Raw genomic sequence first — 20,349 nt, forward strand, 5'->3', positions numbered from 1 at the left:
TAGTGCAAGTAGGTCATTCTGATCTGAGAATGTTAAGCCCCATTGCTGCTTAAGGCTTGGTGCACACTACGGGTTTTTCAGCCAACTATTGGGTCAAATGAACAATAAATGACCGTAAGGGCCAATATCGCATTATTGTGTATACCTAAACGATGAACGATACCCGTTCCGAAGTGCCGATCATCGTTTCATTTGATTGTTTGGCAGAACTATAGAACTCGTTCAGCTATGGAACAACGTCCTTCCAATCCTGCAGTGTGTACGCACTCAGGATCTCCATAGAGTTTACAGAGTCATGATCTTTTCAGCCGACGGTTATGACAGATGAAGAGCCCAGATCTGAGGATAAATCTTTTAAAACGTTTATAGTGTATACGCATAAATCGGCATGCTGATCGAGAATTTTTTTTCAGTCGTTGGTACAATCGTTGTAGAGAACACATTGGTCGGAAAATTCTGTAGTGTGTACCCAGCCTAAGTCTAATTTCCCTACTACAGACACACAAATGTGATCACACTGTGGTCAGAAGCCGGGTAACGTGTTTTATGGATCATTGAAAGAAATCAGAGCACCAAGAGGAAATCCATGTGAACATGGATAGAGCATACATCCGCCATGCATTCCCTGGTCAGATTTGAACCCAAGCCTGAGCACTTCAAGACAGCAATGTCACAGCCATTGATTTAATGTGGAGGCAAAAGGTAGTGTCTAAGCCAGTGTTGGCTAACCTGTGACACTCCAGGTGTTGTGAAACTACAAGTCCCAGCAGACCCTTCCAGCAATAAGCTGCTATATATTTGCAAAGCATGCTGGAACTTATAGTTTCACAACACTTGGAGTGTCACAGGTTAGCCAACACTGGTCTAAGCTGTGGGTTCTGAAGGTCTGAATCAGTTCCTATATCCAACTGCATTTACCAATATGGTCAGTAAGGCTCCTACCAATTCCAGTAGAATCATTATTAAACATTGAGATATTTTGGGGATGACTTGATGAAAACTTAGTACTGCAGCATGTGGGGCCAGCTTAAAGGTTTACATACTAAAGAAAAGGTTGATGTAGTCTAGAAAGGTCCAGCAATTACATGTAAGGGGAGGTAATGACAGAAGTGCATTAAAGCTCCGCTCCATCCCTGGAGTTCAGGGCCGGCCCCATTTAACTGTTTTTCCCCTGGGCTCCATGGTCACGCTCACATTTTGAGGGACTGTGACCTGGAGGACCAATGAAAAACCACAATCACGGACATTGCAGCTTCTCATTGGTCCTCCAGCTCACACCCTCTTATGCAGCATTTTTAAAGTGGTTAACAGAAATGTTTAGGTGGTAATGCAGTGTTGGGTGACTCCGATTCTGTCTAGCTACTTGCAGGGGGCATAGTTGAATATATTTCCAGCACTGACTAAACTTTAAACCTTCTAATCATATAGTATGACAAAACGACAATTTATATAAAGATTTTTACTTAAGCTAGTGACAGAGGCTCATCCCCAAACTCGTTGAAACTGCCCACTGCAAGATCATTTGTCAGTGTCTGTAGTAGACCCGGTATAGATGTATCCTCCTGCCGTCCACTGTAAAGTCACCATTTTATCACAGAGAAAACTGGAAGGAAAGGCTGCAATCTGCTAGCGGAGATCATTATAATTTAGTGAAAGAGTCTTCCTTAGGTTTTATGTTAAGCACATTAATTAAACCTTTTTCTTCTTTTGAATTCCCTGCAAAAAAAAAAAAAAAAGTGAAAGCGATATTAGAATAATAGAACTTAGTGTTGGTTTTAATCCTTGATCAAGCGCAATGACAGAGAAGAGAGTGGAGTTGTCAGTAATGTCATTATCTTCAGCTTGCCTCCAGACATAAATGAAATCAGGAATGGCATTGCACTGTACTGAATTTATCCTAAAAGCAGAGAAAGAAGGTAAATGTATTAGCTTGTCTACTAAAACAATTTAACTGTAAAAGAGTCACTCTAGTGTATTTAAATGTCCACTAATCTAAAAATATGTATTTTATTTAATTATACTTTTGAGCATACAAGTTTATTTTCCATATGCAGGGAATACCTTTCTCCCTTCTCTGTAGTATTATTTATGCTCCAGAGACACCAGGGGGGAAATTTATCAAGCTGCAGGTTTGAAAAAGTGGAGATGTTGCCTATAGCAACCAATCAGATTCTAGCTGTCATTTATTTAGTACATTCTACAAAATGGTAGCTAGACTCTGATTGGTTATTAAAGGCTAAATCTCCACTATTTCAAACCTGCGAGGGGAAACCATGGCAACAAAAGACAAGCAGTCTTTGGCCCAGCATTTTTGAGCCTGGATAACTTTACTACTTGTTTATATATATATATATATATATAAAAATAAAAACAACGTCTTTGCCCAATTCTTTTGTTTCCAACTACGGAACAGTGCCCGCATCCTTTCTCAGGATGCCACCAAAACCATTATCCATGCTGTAACAGGGTGTACCTCCTATACCACACTGTCTGCGTGGGGCTGGGCTTGCCTTGCCACTGTTCCCTTTTCTTTATCCCGAATGCGCACTCCAACCGCAGAAGGGATTTTTGCTGCTGCCACCACTAGGCTCCTTCACCAACACCAAGGACCGCTTCCTTCTGGATAACTCTAACTGCTAGGGTACACCCTTGCTTGGCACCTGGGCTGGTACCGGACCTCTGGCCTTAAGATCAGGGTTGCTGTGGATGGTTGCCTCTGGCCTATCACACTGGCCAGAGCTGCAGGTAACAGGCAGAGCGTTGCTACTGGATGCTGGGTCCCAAACTCAGAACAGCCGGATAACGGATTAGATTGGCCTAAAATGTAGGTCACAGGAATTACAGCACAGGTAAGTAGTTATCTGCAAAGCAGGATCTTGAAGCAGTGATTTTTTTTATTAGCTCATGTAGTCTTAATAAGGACTGTTACTCGACAGTCTGTGGTGCTAGCGATCTTTCCAGAAGTTACAGATGGTATAATACATTACATGGTCAAACAGTCCTCCATTTATACAGATTTACACACATACCCTGGCAGGATGTAATCCAGCCCCCTGCCCCTTTAACCAATCCAGACTGCACATAAATTACCCTGGAGGGGATATCACCTTTTCACATAGCTGCTAGTGGCACCACAACATCTGAAATATTAAACCAGATCTCAGGATGTAAAATCCTCTACACTTGGAATTAACACAATTTTATACTTTTAACAAAATTTATACCAATCTGTGATTTCCGAAAACTTCCTGGTTGCATGGTTTAGAGCAGGGGTGTCCAACCTTTTAGCTTCCCTGGGCCACATTGGAAGACGACAAGTTGGTTTGGGCCGCACATAAGATACACTAACAATAACGATAGCTGATCATCCAAAAAACCATAGAAAACATAGTTAACATATATATATGAGAAAAAAAGTGATATATATATATATATATATATATATATATATATATATATCACTTTTTTGTCAAATCCCCTATTCTTACCTTTCAATCGCCCTGTTCAAAAAATCCTCTCTAGTTATTATACTATAATCACTTTTTGTATTGTTTCCATGCAATATCAATAAAGTGCATTTAAGCCAGGCATTGTATATCAGGGTGCCCTGACCAGGCCTGCGGTACCTGACATATACATCTCTGTGACCCCAAATTGTGACCTGTTTTGCTAATTACACCACTATGTTAGTTAAGGGATAACAACTTATAATGGGCCAAAGAGAATAATATATAATGCCCCACTAGTATTACAAGTAGAAGTATGTAGTAGGGAGATAAGGTCCATGATGCTCCAGGACCAGGTGACTTTTATTCACTGGTCAGCGTCTCTTGAAATAATAAAAAAAATCCCCCTTAACTTACCTTTTAATCGGCTTGTTCTCCTGTCCTCTTCTCTTCTTTTCTCCAATTCTGTGCTGCTGATTGTTCTTCTCGCGCGGGTGACTGCTCTGTGCTGCGCTCCGCAATGGATGTTGGGCATGATGACATCACGCTCGACATTCACTGCAAGCACCGCACGGAGGAGAAGACAAGGGAGGGAGCCGGAGTACCTGCTGACGTGACCGCAAGGTAAGTATTTTCTTTTCTTTTTTTTGCAGGATTTTTTTTTCCATTAACAGTGCTGCCCCCTTGTCACAACCAAAACTCCTTCTGGGCCACACTTACAGGCGTGCTGGGCCGCATGCGGCCCACGGGCCGCAGGTTGGACAACCCTGGTTTAGAGGTTTCCTCCATAACAAGACAGAATAACAGGTAATGACTCCCTGCTGTGCGTTCAAGTGTTGGTCACTCACAAATGAAAATGATCTAATTAGCCTAATTGGGGTTTCAATTAGGCTAATCATGACATACTGTCTCAGAAGTTACAAATCAATACCTCATAAATGAATGCATTTCCTATACAGAAATACAACACAATATAATAAAATCAGTACATTTGCAATAATATACAGGAGGTGCACTGCATCCCTAATTAAAATAAATATCTACAATAAGTTCTACGTGATCCAGCCACACATGCACTCATCATTTCCCATCTTGATTACTGAAACCTTCTCCTGACCGACCTACCCCACTCCCACCTCGCCCCCTTCGCTCTATTCTCAATGTGGCTGCGATACTTATCTTCCTTTCATGTTGCTCTTCCTCTGCCCTACACTGGCTCCTTAATCCTCTTCAAACTCCCCACCTATAAGTCCCTCTCCCACTCCAATGCCCCTTATATCTCTAACCTACTCTCTATTCAAACTCCCGCTCGTTCCCTGCGTTCAGCCAATGTCTGTTGCCTCTCCTCTTTTCTGATTACCTCACCCCATGCCAAAATTCAAGATTTCTCTCGTGCTGAACACCGTTCCTCGCTCCATCCGTCTGTCCCCTAATCTGAGCACCTTCAAACGGACTCTCAAAACCCATCTGTCCCTCAAAGCCTACCAGCCATCTATCTAACCTTCTCCATTCTTGTCCTCCTCACCCCCCACTCCCTGTTCACGCTCCTCTTGCTCTTGATCCCCTCCACTCGTGCCTGCTGTCTGTTTGCCCTCTCTATGGTAGGTAAGTTCTTACAAGCAGGACCCTCTTTCTTTCTTTCTCAATACCATTTCTTCTCCTCCAACGACACTGTACTTACTATGGCTGGAGCTTCTGTAGTCTTGGCTTTACTTGTTTTGTTCTGTACTGTTGTACACTGCATGGTCTACTGTGTGTACTTTATTAGGCGCTGCGGAAATCTTGTGGCACCATATAAATAAAGGATAATAATAATATTACAAATTTATGATTATTATTGCCTCTAGTTTTGTGATTGGTATATCCACTCTCATTCAATAAAAGTATAATTGGTTTGTTACTTTTAGTCATTTCTGGAAAACAATAAGTTGCAATACTAGAGGTAAACTATCATCAAAACACTGTGGACATTGCAACGTTTTTTAATAGAATGTGTGTTTTGTCGCAGTTTGCATAGCTAGGTCTGGAAAACATCTAGTGTATGACTATGACGAATGATACATGCACACCAAGGGATTGTGTTTGGTTAATTCAACTGGACTGGATAAACATTGTACTTTATGTGGGACTATTATATATACTTGATTAAAATTGTATCTGATTTGACCAGGTGTAGAAGAAAAACAAATTTAATAAGTATCCCCTGTGCCACTTTAAGGCAAGTGGAAGCATTCTGATTGGTCAGTACAGCACCTAAACATCTTTATCCTAAATGAGGTTAAGAATATATTTATTGTCAGGGGCGGGCGGGCGGGCGGGCTGGCCCGGGGGGCAGGGGGGCAACTGGGTCAGACGGGTATTAGGGCCGGGGGGTAGGCCCGGTTGCTCCCCCCCTCGATGCAAAATACATAATTTTCCCCCGCGGCCGCATCTGATGATATCAGATGTGACCGCGTCAGCGCACAGGCGGCCGCATCACATGACAGGGGATGTGGCCGCGTGTCTGCCCCCTGGGCTTCCCTCTCCCAGCCCGCGCATGTTTATTGTTGATCTGAATCATATTTGTAGATCCATAATTTACCTCTTCAAGATCTTGTACACGTTGGCAGGTTAAAATCTTCATAAGTAGGTTGTTCTTCAGTACTTTGAACAGATCAACAAATTGTCACATACCTTTGTCCTCAGACGTGTACCCCAAAGTGACAGTCCTGGTGCTATGCGGTCTTCTGTTCAGGTGCACATAGCAATCATGGTCATTTGGGCACTTGCTAAAAAAATACCATGACTATTGCTTAAGCACTTATCGTAAAAAATCTACTGACTATTATTTTATTCAGATTTCAAGCTGCATACATAATCTGCTGACTTCAATGCATAACAACATGTATTAGGTGGATGTAAACCCAACCATTATCGACCAAAGATCATAGTGACAGGATCACTATTGACACACATGGATCACTTTGTGCTGTCTGAAGTGGACCGCACCGACCAACTGTAGGTCAACGACATTTACCAACCAGCCTAATATTGATGGTATTGATTTTGATAGGACAATTGTCATGTATTGTGGTCATGTTGGACTGTAAGCTCCAATGGGGCAGGGACTGATGTGAGCGAGTTCTCTGTACAGCGCTGCGGAATTAGTGGCGCTATATAAATAGCTGATGATGATGACCAAACACGCGGCAATATCAGTCTTATTGTCCGTGCCAAAATTGCTGCATGTTTAGCCAACAGCAGAGTTTTATTCTTTAATTATGTGCAGATTAGACAATTGTCACTTCTGTGCTATTGAAATGAATTATAAAAGCCACTTAAACACTATCAACTAAATATCAATACCATACCTAACAACCGTTTTCAGCCCAAAGTAAACTTCTGTTTTTAAAGAAAAATAGACATATTTGTCATTGACAACTGCAATTCTATAACACTGTGTACTAAAAATATACTGACTTGTAAACTGAAGAATAAAAAAATGCATCATTTTATTGGTCAGAACTGGTTTTCAGTACCTGGAACGTGACATTGCTGTGTGATGTAGCTAAGGTTTGCTATTAATGTTAAACAATGAAAACATCAACAAACTGATGTGCCTGAAAGATTGTAACAGCTTCTTGTATGGGTGGCTCTGCACCATTACATTGGATGAGGTCATGTGAGCCCAGAAAACCTTGTTGGCACCAATGAATCATACATCTGAATTATCAACTCAGCTGATAGTATAGATCATGATGATTTATGATCGATGATCAGAAGATGACAAATTTACTTGCTGTGAGAGGCTTAACATCACACATGAAATGTTATGAGTAAGAAACACATTGCTTTTGTTTTGATATAGGTTGTATGGTGTTTTTCAAGAATATATAAAAATTATCTAACTGGTTTACCATCCAACCGGGCAGTAATTCCCACAAGTACAAATCTAATGATTTTGGCCAACTACTAGGGCACTTATTAATCACTAATTCATTAAATTCAATGACAATTTTAATAAAAATATTATTTGTCAAATATGTGTTAATTTGTTGATGTGCACATTGCAACTTGTTTATTGAATTAAATCACATTTTGCCAAATTCTATTGTCCTTGCAGGTCTGTATATTTTAGTTGTGTTGAACACAACATAGAAGCTTAAGTCTCTGCAAGGGATACAATTCTACACAACAGATCTGTTGTCATGTCTTTAATAAAACGACCAAACCTGCCTGGGCAATAGAGTTCTCTGAAGGTGGCGTTACCAGTTAAAGGGCCGGTAACCCGCCCCTCTGTCACATTACAAATGCCCATGCCTCCTTTTCACCCATTGTACAGGGCTTCCAGGGGCGCACGCGAGAGAGCTGCTGCGCATGCGCCCGTTTCGGCAGCGCTGTCCTATACATCAGCCGCAGCGCTGTTAAAGAAGCGTTCGCGGCAGTGCTGTATACAATACAGCACCGCCGCGGACGCTTCTTTGACAGCGCCGCGGTTGCTGTATAGGACAGTGCCACTATGGTGGGCACTTAGTTAGCGGAGGGGGGGGGGGTTTCTGGAGACCCAGGAACCCCCCCTGCATGCGCCACGGGCTTCCTTGTCACAGCCCAGAAACAGCAAGCAGTCATCGCGTCTATAATAATTTGACGTATTAGGGTGGCTTAGATTACTGGGTTAGTAATATATATGTAGCACTGTGGCACAGTGGTTAGCATTGCTACCTAACAATGCTAGGGTCATGAATTTGATTTGTGACCAAGTGTTTCTATAGGTTTATTCCAGCGACTTAATTTCCCTACCACAATCCAAGAAAACATGATGAGAAGAGAATGAGAGACGGTGAAAGAGGAGAGTGGGAGACAAGAGATGAGAGAGAGAGTAAGAGAGAGAGAGAGGAGAGAATGAGAAGAGATAAGAGAAAGAGAGTTTGGGAAATTATTGTAAGATCCAATGGGTCAGGGACTGATGTGAATGATTATTCTCTGTACAAAGCTGTGTAATATGATTGGCACTAAATAAACATAGTATAGTCTGGGGGGGGGGGGGGGGGGTTCGGGTCATGCACAAATGTGGGCTAGTGAGGTTTGTTTATCAAAGCTGCCTTTTAAGCCTAGGTTGGCCTTGCCCAGCCCCGATTGTAACACTACCATGCTTTGGGTTTGGGATGAAGATCTTTTGCAGATCGTCTTTTTTCACAAAACACAACTTTTCTAAAGTTTTTCCACGTCTTCTGAATTATATAGGAGATCTTCTGCAAATTGTAATTGTAAATGTTATTCTTGCAGATTCTCCTTCTTATAGTCTAATACACACCACTCTTGTTAAGAGTTTTCCTAATAGTTGACTATGACATTAGAAAACACAAGAGAGGCCTACAAATCCTTAACCCAACATTGGATATTATTACACTCATGGAGTCATTTTTTCAGGAGTATTACTCCTGTAAAAAGGCCTTGAAAAAGCAGTTACAGCAAAATGCGCTTTGGCATTACCGCTATATACCTCTTACTGCACAGTAATGTATATGGGTAAAATCAGAGAAATGAAAGCAATCAATGAGTATTAGAATAGCAATTGATCAGGGATAGAGGCAGTCTAGTAATAGATAATCAGGAATATCAATTCATTACAAAGACTCTCTCATTCATTAAGAATCTGCTACTACTAGAAGAGGGAGGAAGAAATCTATAGAGGACTCTTAGTGGTATTAATGTATCAGAGCTCACACTGACTAACCCCTAACAGTACATCTACCACTTCCATTGCTACAGTTGCAGGTTAAAAGCGAATTACAGAGCAACATAGTTATTATTACACATGAAAATCATATATACTTTCTGAAATGTTATAAAGGAATTGATCCTGACACACTGTTGCACACAACACTATTAACTTGACCCATTAAATTGGAGCATTTAGTAATTTAGGAATAAAGACATTATTTCTATTATATTTATATAATAAATGAACAGAGGTATATTTTGGGAAGCTTTAAATCACATATTTCCTTATTACACACTACTCTATGTTTTAGAGATATTTTGCTGGTTTTAATTGGACTTTGCAGTATAAAGTTAATGGATATTAATTAAATAAAGAGGAGTTTTTTTTAATATAAATACTATTTTTGGCCTTGAGTGCACTGCATAGTAAAACCTCTGTTCCTGTGTGTTTGTAAATGCAGAGGTCTTTACCAACTAATATCTTTAACTTGGAATCTTGGAATTAAGATTTATCCACAATATACACTTCCTGATGGACATTGGTAATTAGGATATTAGCAATAGGAATCTAATAACAGCCGCACCGCATTTGACAAGAAAACCAAAACCAAAGGGTGACTTCTATGAACTATGAATAGACATCATGTGAAGCAGGTCTCTGGATTTTGTTTCAAATAGCACGGTGGCCCTACACATAGGGAACCTTACTCCTGCTTTAACAAATCATGTAGCCCACTGGGGCCACACATGTTCCAATGACTAACATAACCCCACAGGTAGCGGTGAGACAACACATATTGAAGTTGAAATGCTTTGCTGCTGGCCATCAATCACCATGGGCAGATTTACTAAACTTCCAAAAAGGGAAAGTGGAGGTGTTGCCCAGCAACCAGATTCCATCTATAATTTATTTAGCACATTCTCAAAAATGATGGCTTGAATCCGAAATTCTGAAAAAACTATTGGAAAATAAACAGACTTACCTTCAACCAGACGCTAGAGATCTCCGATGGGAGCACCAAGCTGACAGCAAGTGATTCCGATTGGAGAAGTGTTCGGAACTGCAGGCTGACGTCATCGCGGCGCCTGTCAATAGAAATATAAAGCAGCAATGTGGGGACCCCTAAGGTTACGTGTTTAAACACTTAACCCGACATTGCCGTTTTAAATTTCTATTGAGAGACGTTGCGATGACGTCAGCCTGCAGTGCCGAACACTTCTCCAATCGGAATCACTTGCTGTCAGCTTGGTGCTCCCATCGGAGATCTCCAGCGTCGGGTTGAAGGTAAGTCTGTTTATTTCCCAAACGTTTTTTCAGAATTTCGGATTTTCTTTGTAGGCCTTCTCCATGTCGGAATAGTGGTAATAGTGCGATCTGAAAGCTGATATGAGTGTGGATAGGGAAGATCAAGGGTGTGGCTAATACGTGCCAGTGTTCCAATGATGAATGTTGACAGGTATGATAGTCTCCATTTCCTGTACGAAAATAATGGGAACCTTGTTACATGTCTACATGAAATGTTAAAGTTTACAAACCACTCCAGGTAATATCATACTTACTTTTTATCTTGTATGTTTGAAAACTTCCAATCACAAGTAATTCCATCTCAATAATAGAACAACCACCTAGGTCTGGTTGAAACTTTCAACCTGAAATGTTACCCATAACTCTCAACAATTCCAATATGAAAATAGGGATACCTTAGTATTCCTATTTATAATTGGATGTGGTCACAGACCCACATCACTGTGCTATACCCCTTCAATGAAAATGGTGCCCGTCCTGTGAAATACACTTCAGCTGGAGGGTTTGAGATCCTCTAAACACCAACCTGAATCAGACATTTAGCAATGACTTTCCTGGCTGCTTGTTATTGAATGGCAAACAACTGAATCTCAAATTAAAACCACCACAGAAATGACTTCAAAAAGGATAAAGATGAAGGCTAATTCTGCTATATTTCACCATGCTGTTTTCTGTTAACATGGCAGGTGCCTAAACATAATAAAATATGATTTGTTGCGTTTCCGATCCTCAATAGTCTAAATGTAAAATTACACCTTGTGAACGCTTTAAGAAAATGATGCAAAATGGCCGTGGCGTGGTTCATATCGTAAACTGACAAACTCTGAGAGATTATTGCATGGACAGTACCCAGCATATGTCAAATGATTGCAAATAATTTATGTCACCTTATCTTCCATTATTGTTTTTGCAGAGGACATAAACTGTGTCACTAATATTAAATTGTGTCTGCGGGAAAATGCAGAGCTCAGCTTTTCCCCCTGACTGGAGACGTTGAGCCATCTGCAGAGACGCACATGCATATGGCCCGTCATTTGTCCGACAACTTACACATTGTGAAGGTTTTTACTTGAGATGCCAGCCTATGTGGCAGATGATATATGTGTTTCCACAGTCCTGTGATTACCAGCACAGAGCTGTCTTGCAGTGATCCTCACCTCATCAGTTCCACAAGCTGCACTCGGAGGTGCGTGAAGCATTTGCTGCAAGATGCCTTGTGACATGCAGCAAGGAAATAGCATCCTAGTGTGAATATTTGACTGTAGCTACTGGAAAGATTAGGGTCATGATCCAACCTGCAGGAATTAGTATGGGTAATGATTTCAAGATGGGAAAAAAATATTTGAAAAACAAAACACATTTTAAGAGGAGAGATTACGAATACTGACCCTTAGTTCATTGTCGTATTGAAATATCTAATACATGACTAATAAGGAGGGCAGCAGGATTTGATCTGACGTTTCGAAAGTAATGACTATGTCTTTCTACAAACATACTATTTGTATATATTTCAGGTGTACTGAAAAAAAGAATTGAACTTTGTTTATTAATTGATGTGAGATCCACCAGGTAACAATTACAAAAATATTGTCCATTAGGAATTAATCAAATCCTGCATACAGTATAGAACTGTTTTTGGTTTTTATAACGATTCATGCTTGATTGAATCATTATTTTCAAAGGAGCTATTATTAAATAACTTGAATCTGTGACGTCACAGGTGCTGTGAGAACACGTCTGTATTTATGCATGAGCTTTAAATCCATCCTGAAACTTCATCAGATCTTACATGTGCCTATTATAGATCATGTTGCTTATACCAATTGCAAGCCTTGGTCACATGACCCGGAAGACTGGACCAGAATTGGTGTGAGATTTTCTCTTTAAATAATAAATGAGATGAGCAGGTTTCCAAAATATAATATTTCTATAGTTTATTAAAAAGATATTATACATAGATATAGCCATACTGGACGAAACAGACATAGGCCCAGGGTCTCAAATACCAATTGACAATCTATATTTGATTAAATCATTCTTTTATAATGTTACTCCTTATTTTAAAACACACCTTCCCAGCTTACTTTACTGCTGGCACTCTAAGGGCTAGATTTACTAAGCTGCGGGTTTGAAAAAGTGGGGATGTTGCCTATAGCAACCAATCAGATTCTAGCTGTCATTTTGTAGAAGGTACTAAATAAATGACAGCTAGAATCTGATTGGTTGCTATAGGCAATATCCCCACTTTTTCAAACCCGCAGCTTAGTAAATCTAGCCCTAAGTCTCTACCATTAAAGTGACATGTTCTTGGAGGGCCTTTTAGACGGGTCATCTTGACCTTATGTGGAGCCAATATTATTTGGCCTTATCCAGATATTGTGAAATAATGGAATATTACTAAAAACATCTCGTTATGTAATATGTGGTTTTCCGTTCTCTTAAAAGCACAAACACAAATTCAAGTTCATTGGTTCATTCTATTGAACTAATTGGTAATATAGGGTTTTTGTTAAATTATTACTTCGACAGTTCGAAGATTTCACGGCTTTTAAGAAAAATGAAGATATGACTGATTAGGGCCTGAGAACCTTATGGTATTTAATCTTCATCTGCTCCTTGAGTATATCCTCAGTTTTGAAGCGGGCGAGGATAGGCCGACCTGTAGCCAATGCTCACAGCTGGCCTGGCGTACCTTGAGGAAGACCGTGACTTGTCCACTTGTGCGATTGCGTTAGTGAGGTCATGGCTGCATGTGAGACGGGCAGTGTCATGTGAGGAGAATGGACGCAAGCAGGTATAAATGTAATCTGTTGTGCTGCTAGCAAGCGCTTAAGTTTATGGGCTGGACAGATATCAAGCCATTAATCAGAGAGACCAATCTTAGTAATGTTTACATATTTTACTTAATTTAATACCTCTGGTCTGCTGCCCCACCAGCACCAAAAATATTATTTCTCACCCAGTAGGAGATGCAGAACTGTAGTCATGATTAATATCTCAAATTCTACAATCTGACTAATGCAGAAAACTTAGAAACCTGCAGAACAAGAGTGTGATAATTGCGAGAAGCTCGTGCTGCATTTAAGGATGGAAATCCACAGGAAATTAAGCGTTTATCCATCGTCCAGCTGATCATAGGAGGCCTCATTAAGTGCATCCCTGTTACCCGTGTGGATGTTGGAGGCGATCTGTTCTCCACAAGCCTCTGGGTTTTAACCGTCTGCAAGAACACTTTGTCCTTTTCAAATGTGGATATACTGCAGTTTGATCAACTTCTCAGTTGAAATACTTTAATGGTTATACATGGGCTATACATGTAAAGATAGGTCATTTTAAATGGTGACTAATGCTAACTTATCCCATTTGTCTAAAATACTTGAGATGACTGGGGACTATGAATACTGTGTTCATTATGCCTACCTCCCTGCTATAAACACTAACGAGTAATGCAGGCAATTAATATTCTCTCTAATATCTGAAACTGAACAGAAATTGTTCCGCATAGAGCAAAGTTCTGGTGATGGCTCGTGTGCAAGTAAAGAATTGAAGAGGTGATACAATTAAAGGCAAAATCCCCATCGCATTATGATTCAAGAGTGGCACAGTAGTAAGCATCGCTCCGTCCCAATGCTTGGTCCCTAGGTTAAATTCAGACTATGGCACTGGTGGGGTTTGTGTGAATTTCTTTCCAGTTTTTTCCCCACAGTCCAAAATCATACTGGGTGGTTAATTGGTTTCCAACAGAATGGACCTCAGTGTGTCTGATAGGGAATTTAGATTGCAAGGTCCAATGGCACAAGGAATGATTCTCTATCTTCTGGAACTTGCGGTTAAATATGATTGCTCTATATAAACAATAATAAAAACATGTTTATTTACACTAATCTACCTTGTAATAGAGCTTTGCACTTACCAGCAGACAAGGAGTATGCACTCCACTAATCCTTCTGCTCTGGGCCTGCATGGTAAAGAAGGGTCTGTAGATCCACCTTACCAGGCTGCTCTCTTGTCTAGGACACTGCAATGTGCTATATAAATATGGTAGTACACACTAAGGAAACCTAGCACCTAGAGGCAGAAAAGATGAATTGTAATACAGATCTACAGACCTTTCCAATAGTTACCATGCAGACTCTGAGCAGGGAGAGCTAGATCACCAAAGAGGGAAGTGTAAATAAATAATACCATTTATGGTTGGGCCATTAACCCCATGACGTAGTATACCTAGGAAGCCAATGTTGATGAAACTACGTCATTTTTCATCCACCCTCGGCATAGATCTAAGCTGTGATGAAACTTCTGTGAGCCAGTAGGCGCTCGGCTCACATGTAAAACTTGCGCAGGTGTCCTCCTGAGCAACCATCGCTAATTAAACACATAGGGAAAACGACCGAAGAGAGATTGTTATCTCTGTGCATTATAAAAGCTATAGGAAACCGCAATGACTTGATGTAGTAGGACCAAGATCATCTTTGACACGTTGGTCCAGTGGCAGAGCATGTGATTACATATAGGCATAACTCATGTAATGCCAAAAGAAACTGAAAAAAATAAAATAAAATGGTGTTACATAAGAATAAAAAATTATTTAGTAAAGTTAAAAAAAAAAAAAAAAGAAAAAAAAAAAAAAAGACACATACTTTATGTATTAGAAGCGGCAGAACAAAATAAGGATTATAATTTGAGAAACACATTTTTAATAAAGCTACTCTAGACAAAGCAAGAAAACATAGCACATCATACACAGCAAATGAAAGGACGAGCGTGCCGCAGCCAGGCAACGACCAGCGTGCCGCAGCCAGGCAACGACCAGCGTGCCGCAGCCAGGCAACGACCAGCGTGCCGCAGCCAGGCAACGACCAGCGTGCCGCAGCCAGGCAACGACCAGCGTGCCGCAGCCAGGCAACGACCAGCGTGCCGCAGCCAGGCAACGACCAGCGTGCCGCAGCCAGGCAACGACCAGCGTGCCGCAGCCAGGAAACGACCAGCGTGCCGCAGCCAGAAAGCCGCAGCCAGAAAGCCGCAGCGTGCCGCAGCCAGAAAGCCCCAGCGTGCCGCAGCCAGAAGGTCCCCAGCGTGCCGCAGCCAGAAGGTCCCCAGCGTGCCGCAGCCAGAAGGTCCCCAGCGTGCCGCAGCCAGAAGGTCCCCAGCGTGCCGCAGCCAGAAGGTCCCCAGCGTGCCGCAGCCAGAAGGTCCCCAGCGTGCCGCAGCCAGGAAATGACCAGCGTGCCGCAGCCAGGAAATGACCAGCGTGCCGCAGCCAGAAAGCCCCAGCGTGCCGCAGCCAGAAGGTCCCCAGCGTGCCGCAGCCAGAAGGTCCCCAGCGTGCCGCAGCCAGAAGGTCCCCAGCGTGCCGCAGCCAGAAGGTCCCCAGCGTGCCGCAGCCAGAAGGTCCCCAGCGTGCCGCAGCCAGAAGGTCCCCAGCGTGCCGCAGCCAGGAAATGACCAGCATATTATAGCCAGGATACTTTGTGCAAGCACAACACTAGACATCCACCACTCTCTTCAATAGATCCCATCTGCTGTTTTAATTTCGGTTTTCTCATTTTTAAATGTACACAGGAAACACATTGAAGACTGTAATCAATATATCTTATTCCCAACACTAACAGACTCTATATAAACTGGTTTTAGTAGTAGCTGCTATATTTTAAAAATGAGCATGGACACTGAAATTCTGTATAGTGTATGTACAGCTTATATTCCTATGAATATTTAAATTCTGTCAGTACACAGTTTGGATTTAGAGAGGATTCTAATAAAAACATCAGAATATAGAATACTTTTATATCTGAAACGCCAGTATATAGCTAACTCTTAGCATACTGAGGTCCTTATCCAAGCAGCAGTTTATCAACTGTGGATACTTCCCCAGCCATACACACAGACAAGTAGTACTTTTATTTATTAAGCTGGCTCCACATGGGTCGATCCTTCTGCTAAACCACAGGGTTAGCGTTCAATTTGGCAGCCTGTCCGGATCACATCTGACTCCATTGCTGACAGTGTTTATCTTCAGAACGAATTTTCCTTCATGACAGATAAGGATCCTCTTGATTTTTGGAAGATCATTATCGGGAATTGTGGTCATTTTCAGCCCACGCACGCTGCAATATCAGGCCAATTGCCTCATACTAGCTGCCATATTGTGGCGAGTGTGGGCACCTGCAGACATTGCACCTTGCAAACATTCGAGACTGATTAGGTCTCTTAATAAGCCACACTTACCGTAGAAGCTGAAATGACACTTTACATGCAGACACCTTTATAGTAAAATCAATTTGTTTCCTTTGTATGTGAACTATTACTTTTTTTTTAAAGTAACCGCTAAATCACAAACTGCTTCTGTATTAAAGCACAACACTCCATAATATTACAGAAAAGATTCTATGACATCATCACCATTTATATAGTGCCACCGATTGCGCAGCGCTGTACATACATTCATTCACATCAGTCCCTGCCCCATTGTGTGTATGTGTTAGGGAATTTAGACTGTAAGCTCCAAAGACTAGGGTCAATTTTGATAGCAGCCAATTAACCTACTAGTATGTTTTTGGAGTGTGGGAGGAAACCGGAGCACCCGGAGGAAACCCACGCAAACACGGGGAGAACATACAAACTCCACACAGAGGAGTCGGGAATTGAACTCATGACCCCAGTGCTGTGAGGCAGAAGTGCTAACCACTACGCCACAGTTCTGCCCAGTATGACATCAATCTTATTGAATGTTCTACACCAATCACGTCCTTCAGTATTAGGGCAGCACCATTCCTAGTGTTGTCTAAGGTGTTCTATGTCCTTATGACTTCCTAGTATGGCAGCCTCCAGAAGGCACGAATGGCTATATTACAGTGCTGTCCAAGTATTCACATAATACATATGTGTTCTGCATATGTTTTATAACTAAATGGTCTTGGGCCACAATGTCATAAATAGAGTCTGTATAAATTGTCACAGAAGGTGGGGACTACAATAACCCATGAAAAACTACTACTGGGCTATAAGCAGTCAGTTAAATAGCCCCAGTTGTAAATTGTCGTAGTCATTTCGGAGACATTTTCCTTTAGTACATAAAGTGTATTTCATTGTTCAAAGCAAAGTCCTAAGTTTATTGCAAATTCTACAAGTAAAACAGACCTTAATTATAAGCAGGTTATATTTACACTATACGGTGTCTAGTTATTATGTATTATAGTGATATGAACAGTTCAATTCTACTGTTTGCACAATCGTTTGATCTAACACCTTTTTACTGTGCAAAAACTGGCAAAGGATAAGACATTGTTTGCTGATAAAGTAATCGTCCTAAAGGTCAAATGGAAAGCTACTTATGACCTGCGTGACATAGCCAGGATTCAAGCAACCGACCTTTGCTTACAGAAGGAATGTGAACCATTTACCTACCCAGCCTTATGGTAGCCAGGAACAAGGTAATACATCTACTCCGCCATTTGTATACAGTACATTATCATTCCACTTCACTGGGCTAACCACAACAAAGGAACCAACACCAAAAGGAAGACACAAGGAAAGATAAGGGCTGAATAAGTTTAAAGAAATATATAATGCAGTGGGTTGTTTTTTTTATAAAAACAAAATTCAACAGGCAGCTAAAACAGAAAGCGAGAAAAGTTGTTTTTTTTCTTAACTGGATTAACCCTGCGCTGCCATCTTTGGAATGCTAATCTGTTACAGGGGCTAATCACCTTGTAAACATACAGATTTTTCAGAGTGCACCCTTGTTACAACTAGAAAACAGTAGTTTGGCTAAGTCTTGCTGCATCATGTAACTAGCACTGTAATCCCCAGAGTGTAATGTAAATGACCTGGCCTTTGTTCTTCCCCTGTCAGGATCTGAAGGCACTATTTGCTACATCTGTATAGGGCTTAGGTCCTTTCAGTGAGATCAAAAAGAAGGAAGTGTAGTCTTCAGGCAGTTGTCTTAGATTTATTATAATGCAGACACAGTTTGGCTCTATGGATGCTTTTTGTGCAATTCAAAGGGTTATCCATTGTATGTATATAGTAAATTCTATTAAACAGTAATATTTCCCATTCCCCAGTTTCCCCAAACATCACATCATTGAAGCCCTATAGTGTGGGACCTTTGGATAATCTTGTAGAGGAGCCGGCAGAACTGTCTCTATCATGGTCTTCAAAATAGCTCTGCTCGATTCTTCGGCAAAAGGCAACGAGGTTGCTGTAGTTTTTCAGTTTTTCACGGAGTTCGTCGTTGGTAAGCTGAGTGGTGAGGATTGTGAACAGATGTCCGAATACCAGAGCATCCAGCTCAGTGGGTCTACGGAAATTGGACAAGAAACAGATCAGTGCAGTGTTCAAGTCAAAACCATCTGTGACTTCTTTTAATGAGGAGAGAACACGTAAAATAAATTCTGCGAATGTTTCCATTCAGATGAACTCCTTTGTTTTCTTATCCCATAAATAGGGAGTTAAAAAGTTACTAACAATTTCTTATAACCTTAAAAAGTTAGACATTTACAGTGGATCCGTCACCTACACACTCTGGAGGTTGTCATTTTGTGAGCTGAACAAAGATTCACAAGAAACTTTTAAAAAACAAAAACAATTGCTTAGTTCGCTTTTGTACTCTGTTCATTCTTTACATGTTTATGTTATATCATGTGTTTGTAATCGCTTTGTGTCCTATTAGGAGAAAAGTGTTATATAAATAAAATTATTATCGCTAATTCCTAGTGAATTGATAGGCTGAATAAACAAGGCTGCACCCCCTCTGTGTAGGTGATGGTCCACTTTGACAGTTAATGTTATTCTTGCTCAGATTATGGAGGCTTACATAGATCCCACTCATTAGCCACTAAAGCTGGTAACACTGGATATTACATGAAACTAAAGTCATTGGGAAATACTGCGTTCCGTGACTGCAGCTGGACCCATTCATAACGAGACTGTCTGCATGTTTCCCAATACTTCACCTACACTCACATAGTACAATGCTAACAAAGCTATTTCGTCAGGGTATTTACACAAATTACTGTCATTGTGAATGAGGGTTTATTGTGTGTGACCCCATTAATGTCAGAAGATGAGAAAGGTGCGCTGCACTGAATGAGATATGAAGCCCCCAAGTTTGATGTAACAAACGCACCCAGCTTAATCTCTCACCTAGGCTGTGTAACCCATAGTGTGACTGAGAGCCGGAAGATCCATATCCACTCGTTTCACTACGCTTCTATTTGTAACTAGCCTGTCATTTTATACACTTATTATACATATTTATTAAGTGCCAAAATATTCTATAGCACAGCACATAATGGGATAACCATTTAGATACATGTGACACTTAAATAAACATGCAGAGATATAACAGGCTGTGACCCTGAATGTTTGGATCATTTTTCAATTTGATCACACACCAAATGGTAAAATTGGACAGTATCTGGCTGATCACTCCTGTACTACAAAGGACCCTATTAGTGCATCCAGAATATAGCCACAAACCCACATGACTGTCGTGGGTATCTTTAAACTCAATTTACGGTCATGCCAATTAATGATCCAAAATATTACCATATCAGATCATCACATAAACTGGGATTACCATATTAGATCAGATCATTGTTAGGGATCATTCTCATTTTGTGTGTTTACATGCTGTGATATTGGGCCGCTTGCTCGCGATCCCCAGCCATATGACAGTGTGGCAATCTAACTAGCAAGTAAAGGAAAGACTGCAGCAGTCCCAACAAGGTATGCCTCAGAAATGAGATTAAGAAAAACATGTAAGGGAACTTTAATGGTTAAGTAATCGTCTGTTGTAAGCAAGAATAAACAGTTGCAGGAAGTTTGTGCATAAGCTTGCCTGAATAGGCGAGTCTGAAAGAGTATTTAAATATTTGGAAAATGGAAGCT

At 41.0% G+C, this 20,349-nt stretch overlaps 1 protein-coding gene across 1 annotated transcript in view; it reads right to left on the reverse strand.

The window, feature by feature from the left end:
* Window positions 1–18,386: 18,386 nt before the first annotated feature.
* The window catches only part of MTX2 (metaxin 2), a 61,696-nt gene continuing 59,733 nt past the window's right edge, over window positions 18,387–20,349 (reverse strand). The window contains exon 10 of the mRNA XM_075180566.1: window positions 18,387–18,757. Within this exon, the coding sequence (XP_075036667.1) occupies window positions 18,550–18,757 (208 nt within the window). The 3' untranslated portion in view covers window positions 18,387–18,549. The remainder of the gene's footprint in view (window positions 18,758–20,349) is intronic.

The sequence above is a fragment of the Mixophyes fleayi genome, chromosome 7, assembly GCF_038048845.1.
Source record: "Mixophyes fleayi isolate aMixFle1 chromosome 7, aMixFle1.hap1, whole genome shotgun sequence".
Taxonomy (NCBI): domain Eukaryota; kingdom Metazoa; phylum Chordata; class Amphibia; order Anura; family Limnodynastidae; genus Mixophyes; species Mixophyes fleayi.